This window comes from Camponotus floridanus, unplaced genomic scaffold (genome assembly GCF_003227725.1).
Source record: "Camponotus floridanus strain SB8 unplaced genomic scaffold, Cflo_v7.5 scaffold66, whole genome shotgun sequence".
Classification (NCBI taxonomy): Eukaryota; Metazoa; Arthropoda; class Insecta; order Hymenoptera; family Formicidae; genus Camponotus; species Camponotus floridanus.
In genome coordinates this window covers 49,428-61,882 of record NW_020229834.1, presented here as the reverse complement: position 1 = coordinate 61,882, position 12,455 = coordinate 49,428, and the positions used below count along the sequence as shown (strand labels likewise).

The window sequence follows — 12,455 nt, the reverse complement described above, 5'->3', positions numbered from 1 at the left end:
ATGTACGACCAAAGTAAGTAAACAGTAGTAACGAGCAGGCAAGATCAGGCGAAGAGAATGTATGTAATTAGATATAATAAATAAATAAAGAGTATGTAATTGTAGATGTCAATTTGATAATAAAAGTATGTTGAACAATTTATTTCCTTTGGAAATGCCTAGATTAATTCTCTTTGCGCGATATTCCGGTGAGTGTATGTGAGAGAGAGAAAGAGAGAGAGAGAGAGAGAGAGAAAGAGAGAGAGAGTGTGTGCGAGCGAGAAAAATAAGTCGAATAAGTGCAGACTTGGTAGTCGAGTAAGGTTGCAGACGAGGCATTCGCTTCCACATTTGTTCTTTCTTTTTAGCAATTTTATCTCACCTTGCGCTCGTCCACCACCTCGCCAGGACGAAGCTTCCTATGCTCCTATGGACCAAATCTCTATTAACCACTACTGCTAGGTAAACTGCAATGGTGTGTGTATGTGTGTATATGTGCACGATGCTGCAACATGTCTATATCGTTTAATATGATCGTTTTAATGGGTCGAAATTCATTCCACCGCTGTCGCGGACGTATCGAAGCTCGTTCCTCTGTATTTTATCTTTATCTTGAATCCGAACCAAGTCTCGAGAAATATATAAGCTAAAATTAATTATATCAAAGGCTGCGCTTAATTTTAGTTACTTTAATTAATAATGTTCTGCTATTTTCGCGAAACATAGTTTTATAGCAGGATGAAACTGAAAATATGTTTATCGTAGTTTTGTGATGCTAATTATAATTCGGAAAAAAGTTCAAAAAAACAACTTTATCTTACATAATATATCGAATATACTTTTCGCAGGAACACTTTCGATAAGTCTCGCGTTCAGCTAAAATAATACCACGTGTGATCGGCAATTATCCGTGTTTCTTCGACGTTCTCTTCAGGAGGGACCGTTTAATTCTTCGGGTTCTCGCTTTTCGCAAAGTGGATGCACACCGATCTCGGACATCCTCGATTTTATGACTCGAAGAGATCGTTCTCCATTTCGTTTCCATTCTCTTTTTTCGTTGCGAAGAAACGCCTCTACTGGTGCTTGATGGGACCCGATTTTTTTTCCGAAGGAAGACGAGGGAGGGAAGGAATATGCTTCAGAAGCTGGCAAGAACTTTGGATCTCTCGCTTGGTTTCAGGGGTTCTAATCTAAATCTCACGCCTTGCTGACACTAAACGCGACGTGCATCGCTCGACGAGCTCGTCGTCGGGCAGATTCACGTCGACGTATATCTATCACTAAATACCATCACGAGTACGACCACTAGATCATCACTGACTTACACTCTACGAAATCCAAAAAAAGCTACAAAGAAGATCCAAGAAGTAGCCGACCAGCAGTAGCTAGTCGTCTACTTATTCGTTCAAGTATTTTACTCATTAATTGTCTACCTAATGGGACTTTATACAAATACACTTTACACTCTGAAATATATTTAGCTATAATATAGTATATTATATTGTAGAAAAAGTTCAGGAAAAAAGTCCACAATTATGAAGTCTACAAATAAATTCACACAAAACATGTATAAAAAAACTTATAAAAATATATAAATTACTCGATCAGGATAAATATGTTTTTAATAAATCAATATTCAATATATGTGTTGTTATATATTATATTAATTATTAATGATATATATTTAAATTTCATTTTTCAAAAAATTATTCATTATTTTTAAGAGTGTAAAGAGTATCCTTTTCAGATATCACCCTTTATGCTTTATGCAATTATGAACCAAAAGGTAATAGCAGATGAAAGAAATTTTATTGATAATGCAATTATTATGATTGCAAGAGAATATGTCAGACACACACAATTTATGTAATATTCTGAACGATGATTTAATATTCTAAAATGAATTCGTTCTAACAACTATTTTTGAACTTTGAAGACTTTGAAATAATTTGTTAATTAATTGGGACAATGTTTGGTGATTTTTGACAAAATCTTTTTAATAAATTTAAAGATTTGATACGAATTAATGAAGTTTTCCTTTCCATAAATATCATGTTTCTGCAAAGCAAATCGGGTGATTTCGTTGACGAAAAGAATGCGACAGAATCCTAGGTAAAACAATCCTACTAAACATTTGATTATTAATTTAAGATACATATGTTATATTATTAAAAAATAGGAATGTAATTATCTTAAATTCTATTTTTATGGATATAATATTTCCATCTGTTATATAATTTTAAATTTAAGAAAGCTAGCTTTGTTCTAAAAATCTATAATCGGTGAGATTTTAAGAAATTAAATTGTTCGATTACATCGAAGGAATACAATGAAAATCTCTGTCGCATTCTTCAGCTCGGTCCCCTATGAAGTAATCTATATACTTTAGTGGTCACGCAATACATTCCGTAACATACCTCGTCACTGATGATCAGGCTGGGTCTGCGACCCAATTCTTCGGGCGGTATGAGAGAACCGCGTCGACTGCCACTACCACTTCCGGGTGCTAAGGAGCCCTTTCTGCTGCCGACTGGCGTCACGTCTTTGATCACTTCGATTTTGGGTGCTTCGGGCGCTTTGATCTCTGGTACTTTCGGCTACGATGATCGAAAATCGATCGATTAACCGCGCATTCTTCTATATAATTTAATCCGTTCGAAAAATTATATAATTGTTGAGAGATAAATTAAAGTTTGCCAAACACATTCGTAGTTTATTTTATCTTTTTTTAATAAACAAAAAACAAGATTTAGTTTTGTAAGTAGATGTACCAAATGATAAAGTATTTAAGATTTATTGGATTTAAATCTATCAATCTCGTTTTTTACGTAATGAATGCGAAAGGAATATATAAATAAAATATATTTGATAAATAAAAATTGCATTTTCCCTTTCAGATATCTAACCATCCATTCACTGATAAAACTAGAGATTAGAAAACCATGGTTAACATGAATCTTTGATTACTTTTCAGTTAATCACCAGGCACACTTGAATAATCCTTTTGTGCTCAATGGAGAATCGCAAGTCAACAAAGATTCAAACCAAGATTTTTACCGAAGTATCGAGTTAATACGGTGACCAAATACGATCGTGTACGTAAGGCAATCACGACTGACCCCTCAATACCTGAATCGCGCTCTCCGAATCGCAAACTCGCGGGGATCGGTCGTAATAAGGTCGAAAATAGCGATCGATGTTTTCCCCATCTTCGTTCACGATGACGACGTCGACGAAAACGAAAGACCGATTTCAAGGGGGGTGATATACGAGCGTTTATTCGCCAAAATAGTTCTGTCGCAAACGCGCACTGCACAAGAGGCATTCATTGCTTGCCAAGGCGAGATTCGGGCCGCCTGATTATTACCTATACTTTTAGTCCCTACTCATCCCTCACCTCCTCACCTTTCCGTTCGGCATGCGTTAATTGCGATTATGCAGGTGGAATAATGATATTTATGGCACGGAGACACTGGTCTTTGACGCGAACGAAAAATGTGAAGATGGTCCTTTGATGGTTGAGATCCCTAACAATGCATGTTTTATCGAAATTTCGGAAAAAAATCATCAAAATTTCTTCTCCAAAAAATTGTCATCAGTCACTAGGTTTCTTATTAGGACTACTTATTTTTAAATATGATTAAATTTTGTAATCGAATAAATGTAAATATATAAATGTATATATAAATGTAAATATGAAATAATTATGGAACAAGTAATGAAATTAAAAGATAAAAATCTTCTTAAGTCTTTTAGTAATACAAATAAAATCTTATTTTCATTACATTGATTAATTCATCAACATGCGGACTTCAATCTAGTACAATATTGACTTATCGACAATATGAACTTCAATTATCAAGACACTTAATATTGAAAAATTAAAAGTGACATAAATAATAATTAAAATTATTAAAATTTGTTTAATATATAAAGATATTTAAAGTCTTCATCAATTGTAGGTATCATAGTATCAAGCCTGCTACGTAAATGTTATATTTTTAGATAATCGGTTCGTGAAAAATTTGCCGTCCTTCCGAGCTCGTGAAACGAACGATTCTAGTTTGCACCTTGGTTATAATTAAACCGCCCGCAAATCGGCCGTAAAAATTAATTATCCTGAACCGCATATCGTGAGCTTCGATCAAAACGTCCTCGACTGACGTGATGATTGCGAAATTCGCAGGATTTTCCGTGCGTATGATTTCAACGATTTGGCAAAATTATTCTCCCTTTGCGCGTTATTAATAAATGATGATATTACTCACCTTAGATTCGAATTTCTGCACCATTTGAATTTGACATCATGAAAACAAAAAACACACAATTAGTCAAAAATTCGGTGAATAAATTAATTTTCACTGTGTACTAGAATTTTTTTATAATTCTACTTTATAAACATATATTTTTAATAATTAATTGAATTTTTAATTTATTTTTTTCTTATCAGTTATTTTTGCTATGTGAAATATATAAATATAAGCAACTGTAAATTAACAAATACATCTTATAAATTGTAAATAAATTAATTAAAAAAGTAAATATATATATTATACACATGATAGAACAAAAAATAATTTATATTATACAATACATATATATTTTTTGTATAATATAAATTATTTTTTGTTACATCATGTCCATAATTTACTTTTCTAATTAATTATATATACATACATATATGCATGTACACATAGCTATTCTGCAATAAATGAGATTAAATTATTAATATTATTTAATATATTTTTAATTATTGCGCAGATTAGATAATGATGTCCATATAAAAAGATTTAATTGCTTTTTTACCTGCGTGGCTGGTCTCTCAAGCTTCGTCTTTTCACGACCCGCAAACTCGCCGAAATCGAATTCCCGAGGTTTTTCAAGAACGGGCCTTTCATAGTCTGGAATCTCCGGAAGTTCGTAATCCGCCTCTTTTGCTGCTTTTGATGCCTTCATTTTCTTTACATCGAGCTTCTCTCCCTTCTCGGTTTTCTGCGTAACAAACAATAAATGATCATAGATATCGTACAAAAATGAGAGAAAGTTATCATTGCATTGATTACGGGCTTGTTTAATTTCCTTTACCCAAGTTGCCAGCAGCAAGTAGAAATAATAATTGCAATCTTAGAAAATTACAAAACGATTATTTTTCGTTTCAAATATAAAATCACAAACAATATATTTTTTTTTAAATATAAGATTTAAAAAATACTATTTTTAACGAGATAAAATAATTTCTGATAATGCAATATATTTATGCATTTCTTTTACATAATTTTATTTTTATTTAAAAAAAAGACTATATTTTCTACATAATAAAATATATTTGTAATACTTTTCCACAAAATTATTTAATAACAAATAAAAATGGAAATAACTATAATTGTATTTCACTTTTTGGTATTAAAATTTTTTTGCATTAATTTTATATTATAATTATGAATCTAAATATTAACAACACAATTACGTAATACATTAGAAAAAAATGAAATTATTTTTAATTGCAGTCTTAAAAAAATTTATAAATTTTTAATAAACTCAATAATTTTTTTTAATGAAAAATATTGTAAAAATTAATTTTTCTTGTAGAGAAATTCTTCAGTCTATAGTGAAATATATAATTATATAATTATATTAATATATATGTAATTATATTAATATGAAAGATAAAGATGCGTTGAGATTAATACACAGTTTTATCATACAGAGTTTGTATTATTATGTGTGTATGTGTTAATACGTAATAGTTTAGCGTGTGAGAAACATTCTTATGTATATAAATGCACAGATTAACACAATCCCATAATATTCACATAGTATTGATATACATTTATTATTAGGACCATATATTACACATATATATATATTTAATATTATACAACAGATCCATGAATTATGAAAGAGATCAGAAGGGTTTAAATAGATAAAATAATGCAGAGAATATCTCCTTCACTCTACACAGAGTAAAGAAGAAAAACAAGAAGAGCATGAAGATAGATGAAAGAGAAAGAGAACAAAGAACCAGCCTTTCCTTTACATCGTATTATTATAATAAAATGAAAATTATGTGTAAATTACAGAAAAGTTAGAATATACCAGAGAAGTAAAAGATGTGAGTGCAGAAGTAAGTGTATAACATTTAGAAATACATCGAAATATATGTACAAAGAATATAAATATTATTTACGAAAGAAAGAAAAAGAGAGAAAGAGAACATTTATAGAACATTGAAATTAACTTTGTTTATATTAAGAGAATGTATGGTGTGAGAAACATCGTTTGAAGTACATACAGAAATACAAATATATTTTGGCGCTGTTTAATTGTACAGAATTAGGCGCCATAAGTCGAAATTTAAAAAAGTTTAGAGACACATAGAGAGTGCAACATAGAAAGATTGCAGCAAGATCTTTGCGTTGATCCCCTTCAACAGGGCTACCTTAAGTTCCATTTTGCTTTCAGCCTGCTGAGGCTGTTTCGCATCCTTCCCAACAGGTTTAAGCTGAATCCCCTGAAAGCTGTCGGTTTTAACTTCTTGTTTCGGTGGAATACGGGGTTTCAATTTGGTCGCAGTGGCATCCTTTGGCTGCATTAATATATTATTTTTAGGAAAAAGGTTTTGACGTGTGAGATAAAGATACTTTTGATAGATACTTTTGATGTTCCGTTTGCGAAGAGTCACATTTTGTACAGTAAAGATACACAAACAACGTTAATCTAATAATTATTAATTTAAGAATACAAAATTAAATTCTACGATAATTGATGAAATATTAAAAATTCGGCACTCGTCCTAATTTTGTTATTGTTTCTACATCTACTAGGGAGCAATATATTGGATATATTATACCGAATGATTGTCCATAAATGCGACAAGAGAGATAAACTCACCTTAAGCTCGACTTTCTCTTGAGTTTTCTTTTCTTCCTCAAGTTGCTATAACAAAGAAATTAATAATTATATTAATAATATTATATTATATTTACACATAAGATACTTTTAAAATAAAAATTTATATAATATAACAAAATTTTCCTTTTCATTAAATTATATATTTATATTAGTATTATGTATTTTAAAAATATGCAAATCATATTACATTTTATATTTTAAAAATATGCAAATCACATTACATTGTATAATTGATTGAGATTTTTAATAATTAATTATTTTTGTGAGAATTATCATAATTACCTTGACAGACTTAAGACTTTTCCTTCCTAGAGTGACTTCTTCTTCCTTCTACAAACAGAAATAGAAACACGTGTAATTTTATCTTTTAACAAAATTTATATCCAACAAAATTTATATTTTAAATCACATCTATATGTATGTATAAATGTTAATCTGTATATGCATATGTGTGTTATGTGTGTACCTTTTGTTCTTGTAATTTATCTGTAGGTTTCATCGCCGGTTCCTCTTTCTACAAATAGGAAAACGTATTCTGTTTCATTGTGTCTTATATTACGAATGTTATGTTTCAAATAATTGAGTTATGTTGTGAAAATGTATAAGAAAGAGTAATATAAGCTACCTTCGCTTCTTCTGTTTTGGATTTAACTTTCGATTCCACCTAAAAATGTAATGTGTAAAGTGTTAAATGTGTTTATATGTACATACACTTTATTTAATTCAAGATTTTATCATCACTGAAGCAATCTAAAACCATGACTAATGATTCAGAATTAACAAATGTAACATGCAATAAGTGTTTTGTGTACCTTTTGTTCGTCTAGCTTAGATTGAATCTTCGGTATCTCCTAAAATTGCACGAATATTTCATAATCGCATTGCCGTATTATAATTGCCGTATTATAATTTTCCTAATATCATCTTTTATATTTCGATCAACATTTATGTTTACCTTTAATTCCTCTGGTTTAGCCTTAGATTTTTCCTCGACCTAAAAATATTCGTGCAATGTTCACGTATATATGTGTGTAAAGTATAAAATGTTTAAAATAAAATATAAATAAAAATAAAGTATAAATAAAATATAAATAAAATAAAATATAAATATAAATAAAGTGTACTACTAAAATATAAAAAATGTAACCGTAAATGAAAGAAATAATTGAAAAAATGTGTAATATACCTTGTCTTTTTCTGGTTTAGGCTTAAGTGTCGTCGCAGGCTAAAAGTGTATGCTTATTTGAGTATCGATTTGCTTTTACCTTGTCTTAAATTTTTCTTTTAATTTTCTTTGTTTATATATGTATTTTATAATTTCTGTATCAGATGTATAATATATGTGTATCGCAAAATAGTACAAGTGTAAATGTACCTTTACTTCCTCCGTTTTAAGTTTAGCTTTTGGTTCCTCCTAAAAGCGTACAATGAGGTATGGTTTATTTTTTATGTCAATAGTATAGATTTATTTTAAAAATCTAACCACTAACTTTGTTACTAAAATATACAATGTGATAAATGTTTTGTGTACCTTTGGTTCATCTGATTTTGGCTTAATCTTGGGCGCTTCCTGAAACGTGTACATGTGTTGTTCAAATTAACTATCTGTTTTTAGTTTTTTTTTCATTATCTATTTTGTATATTATTTCCATTAATCATAAATTGTATATACTTGTGTATACTGTTACAAGCTAATTCAAGTGTAAGTGTACCTTTACTTCCTCTGCTTTAGGTTTAGCTTTCGGTTCCTCCTAAAAGTGCATGTGTAAGTTTAATGACACTTTCTTTTTCGATTTGATCAGTTACGATAAAATTAAGTCTAAAATTCAGTGATAAAGAATGCTATATAAAAAATGTTTTCGTATACCTTCGGTTCGTCCGGTTTAGGTTTGGCTTTTGGAGTTTCCTAAAAGTGTACGAATGGAATGTAATATTGTCTCATATTTGTCCCACTTTAAGCAACTTTGAACCACTTTAAGTCTCTCGTATTTTGCTACTTGTACAAATGGATATTGGTGTAAAATAGTGTACATATAAGTATACCTTTACTTCCTCCGCTTTGGGTTTGGCTTTCGGTTCCACCTAAAAATGTTGGAAATGTGTTTAAATATGAACGGAAATGTTTAAATCACGCATTTATGACATGTTATTATAAATATGATCGCTGCTAATTTCGTGATTTTAGAAAAAGAGTATCTTATTGTATTTTATATATTATGTTTTAGTTATAGCCGTATGTATAATGTATTAAAGAATGACAGTATTAAATGTGGGCGATAAATTATTATGAAAATGTAATAGTATAATTGTTTTGTATACCTTCGCATCTGCCGGTTTAGCCTGAGTTTCCTCCTAAAATGTAGTAATAGTGTTTTCAAAATCGTGTTTGTTTAATGTATAAATTTAAAATTGTTTACTTTTTTCTCAATAAGATATGAATATGATTATAAAATAATTAAAGATTTAAAATAAATTGATCATGCTAGAAAACTTTGTACATGTGCGTATATAAAAGTGTGTTTTTGTGTACCTTGGGTGTTTCTTGTTTTCCAACGGTTTTCGGTTTTGTAATCGTTTCCTCCTTCTAGAAAAATAATTTGTATTGTAAGATTTATATGTGAAAAAGTATATATGTTTATTTATAGATGTATGAACTATACAAATAAGAGAGATAAGTATTAATATAGAGATATATAGATATTTTATAATTAACAAATTTATATAAGTTGTTTTATCTTTTTACTTGCATTTTTTATATAACTTTGCAATATAATGCATAAAAAGATTATATGTTAATGATATATTAATACTAATAATAATACATCAAAAGCATATAGCAGCATTGCAATTGTTAATAATAAATATTTGTCTTATCAAAAAATACATACAAAATTATATAGATATTGTATTTCCTGCTTTGCGAAGTGTATAAAAGTTAGTTCTAATTAATACGTCATTATGTACCTTAGACTCATCCACGGGTTTAGATTTTTTCTTCTTTGGTTTCAAAACTTGTTCTTGGTCCTGAACAATATTTTTATAATCAACAAAACTGTTGAAATTTAAAGAAGAACGAGAAGAAGAAGAGCAATAGAAGAACGAGAAGAAGAAGAGAAGAAAATTATAAAAACAGAAGATATCATAAGAATTATCATAAAAACGCATAACTTGGTAGAAAATGTCAATGCATATCTAAGAAGAAATAGTTTCGAAGATTAATAGAAAGAAAGAAAGAAAAAGAAAGAGAAAAGGAGAGAGAGAGAAAATAAAAAATATGTCAACGATTATAAGCTAAGAAAAGAGAAGAAGAACATTGATTATGTAATTAAACACATATAGCGAAAAGAAAGAGAGAAAGAGTCAATGATTAACACTGACAGATTACGAAGAACATTTTATACCTCAGATCCTTCCGTTGATTTAGTCGACGACCTACGTCTAGTGGATGGCTTTTTCTAAAATATTATGCAAGAATATAATAAAATAAAATAGTCGAAAAATGTATGCCGGCATATTTCAAATAAAGTTTTGTACCTTGGGTATTTTTTCCTTATCAAGTGTAGAATCAGTGTCTTTACTCTAAAATAAAAAAAAGAAAAAAATATGTATATTTATTCTGTATCGTGTATACGTGTTTCAAAATGCATGTGATTGTATATGCAAGTACCTTGGGCTTTTTGAATTTGTTCTCATCTATTTCAGGTTTGGGTATATCGTTCTCCTAAAAATATTAAAAGATCAAGTATTCGAAGAAGAGATCACTTCCCGCAAATAATACATATAGGATAAAATCGAAGATAAGAATGAAAATCGAGGAATATTAATTACAAGTATAATTAATTTAAATATTGAACTTATTAAATCAATATTTAGATGAATGTAATTTATTAAATTACTGTGAAAAAGTATATACCGTGGATTCTTTGAGTTTGCCTACGCTGCCTTTAGGTTTGAAAGTAGGTTTAGGTACAGATGTCGATTCCTGTTGCTATCGCAGACAGATTTTGGAAATTACCGAACATCAAATAAAATATTATAAAATATTCTAATGATACACGAATAATTATTGTATAATTTGTAAATATATACCTCGACTTTGTCACCGTTTTTATACGGCGTAATTTTAGAAGTCCGCGAATCCTAAAATACCGATAAATTATAATTCACATTGCAAGGAATAAATTATTTAAAGGAATAAATTAAGCACAATTCGCATTTGTATTTTGTACCTCTAATATTTTAATAGGTTTAGGTGCGTCATCCTCGGCTGTCGAAGCCCAAATATCCTGTGATTTTATTATTTTATTATTTTAGCACAAAAAATTAACACAAAAAATGTATGACAGAAAAAGATATATGTTTCTATACCTCAATATCATCATCGGATTCGTGTGTTTGTGGTTTAGTGATAGGTAGAGAAACATCCTAAAAAATTAAAAAAAAATAAATTGCTTTGAGATATATGCATATTTTACAATTAATTATCTATCTCATCATAATGTGTATGAATATGTGTATGTGTAAATATGTTTGTGTACCTTATCAATTCTGACAGAATTCTGTTCGCGCTCGATAGATTTCGGTGCCCATACATCCTAAAATAATACGTCAATTAATATAAAAAAAAATTATAAAGTTCGTGTTTGTGTGATATGATGTACACATGTATTATCTAACTAACATAATTGTAATGTGTGTAGTAAGTTTTGACATCTCGGTCGAGTGGAGGTTTGTGTGATGTGTCTGTGAGCTTTGCGGTGTCCTAAAATACCATATGTATTCGATTAAAATGTCCTACATATGTGTAAGAATTACATATGCATTTGTGTTTGTGATGTGTATACCTCGTGATGTGAGACGTAGCTATCGTCACGTTTTTCTGATTTCGGCACCGGTTTGTCCTAAAATTTTCACAACGCAAAAATCTCATATGCATAAAATATTATAACATAAAATTTTTTAATAACAAATAATTTTGCATTTATCTCGCATATTACATTTAAAAAAAACAAATTTTTTTAATTTCTATAATTTACTATTGTCGTTTTCAATCGAGAAATAATAGAAATAAATAAAAAATTTAATTAATCACAATTGTGCGAATATTATCTATTTCATCGTATACAATTATCTACCTCATTATCTTGCGTAGATTTGACTTCGCGCACTTTTGATTTATCTTCAGGTGAGCTATCTACATCAGTTCGATCATTAGATTTGGATACACGTCTCTTAATTTTAGTTATCGGTATACCCTATAATAATATTTTTATGTTTGATACTTTATAAATGTATATTCAGATTATATGTGGCAAAATATTTTATATGGTGTACCTCATCATTTTTATGCGGTTTAGGTTCACGTTCCTTTCGTTCGGACCAAATATCCTGAAAGTGTCAAAATTAAAAAAAGTATAAAAAAATCTGTACAAGACGATATAATGTGTATGTGTAATGTGTAATGTGTACCTCGATTTCTTTATTGGATTGACGACTGGATAATTTATCTTTAGCTTTAGGCGAATCCTATAATAATATTGTGCTTAAACTACTGTGTTTTCTCA

The 12,455-nt window shown here is 29.4% G+C and overlaps 1 protein-coding gene across 50 annotated transcripts in view; it reads right to left on the bottom strand.

Annotated features, from left to right (window-relative positions):
• The window catches only part of LOC105259192 (twitchin), a 93,785-nt gene that overhangs the window by 50,829 nt on the left and 30,501 nt on the right, over window positions 1-12,455 (bottom strand). For 14 of the 50 annotated variants that reach the window (XM_025413379.1, XM_025413386.1, XM_025413381.1 and 11 more), the window contains 33 exons: window positions 12,361-12,417; window positions 12,226-12,279; window positions 12,027-12,146; window positions 11,736-11,792; window positions 11,573-11,653; window positions 11,430-11,486; window positions 11,260-11,316; window positions 11,121-11,177; window positions 10,981-11,031; window positions 10,805-10,879; window positions 10,559-10,612; window positions 10,426-10,470; window positions 10,293-10,346; window positions 9,856-9,915; window positions 9,422-9,475; window positions 9,211-9,243; window positions 8,935-8,973; window positions 8,759-8,797; window positions 8,604-8,642; window positions 8,423-8,461; window positions 8,267-8,305; window positions 8,078-8,116; window positions 7,847-7,885; window positions 7,704-7,742; window positions 7,517-7,555; window positions 7,358-7,405; window positions 7,174-7,221; window positions 6,871-6,915; window positions 6,419-6,565; window positions 4,786-4,971; window positions 4,248-4,262; window positions 2,397-2,576; window positions 362-406 (listed from right to left, as the gene is read on the bottom strand). In XM_025413379.1, coding sequence (XP_025269164.1) covers window positions 362-406; window positions 2,397-2,576; window positions 4,248-4,262; window positions 4,786-4,971; window positions 6,419-6,565; window positions 6,871-6,915; window positions 7,174-7,221; window positions 7,358-7,405; window positions 7,517-7,555; window positions 7,704-7,742; window positions 7,847-7,885; window positions 8,078-8,116; window positions 8,267-8,305; window positions 8,423-8,461; window positions 8,604-8,642; window positions 8,759-8,797; window positions 8,935-8,973; window positions 9,211-9,243; window positions 9,422-9,475; window positions 9,856-9,915; window positions 10,293-10,346; window positions 10,426-10,470; window positions 10,559-10,612; window positions 10,805-10,879; window positions 10,981-11,031; window positions 11,121-11,177; window positions 11,260-11,316; window positions 11,430-11,486; window positions 11,573-11,653; window positions 11,736-11,792; window positions 12,027-12,146; window positions 12,226-12,279; window positions 12,361-12,417 — 2,031 coding nt within the window. The remainder of the gene's footprint in view (window positions 1-361; window positions 407-2,396; window positions 2,577-4,247; window positions 4,263-4,785; window positions 4,972-6,418; window positions 6,566-6,870; window positions 6,916-7,173; window positions 7,222-7,357; window positions 7,406-7,516; window positions 7,556-7,703; window positions 7,743-7,846; window positions 7,886-8,077; window positions 8,117-8,266; window positions 8,306-8,422; window positions 8,462-8,603; window positions 8,643-8,758; window positions 8,798-8,934; window positions 8,974-9,210; window positions 9,244-9,421; window positions 9,476-9,855; window positions 9,916-10,292; window positions 10,347-10,425; window positions 10,471-10,558; window positions 10,613-10,804; window positions 10,880-10,980; window positions 11,032-11,120; window positions 11,178-11,259; window positions 11,317-11,429; window positions 11,487-11,572; window positions 11,654-11,735; window positions 11,793-12,026; window positions 12,147-12,225; window positions 12,280-12,360; window positions 12,418-12,455) is intronic. The other 36 variants (XM_025413384.1, XM_025413390.1, XM_025413391.1 and 33 more) reach the window with 29 other exon arrangements.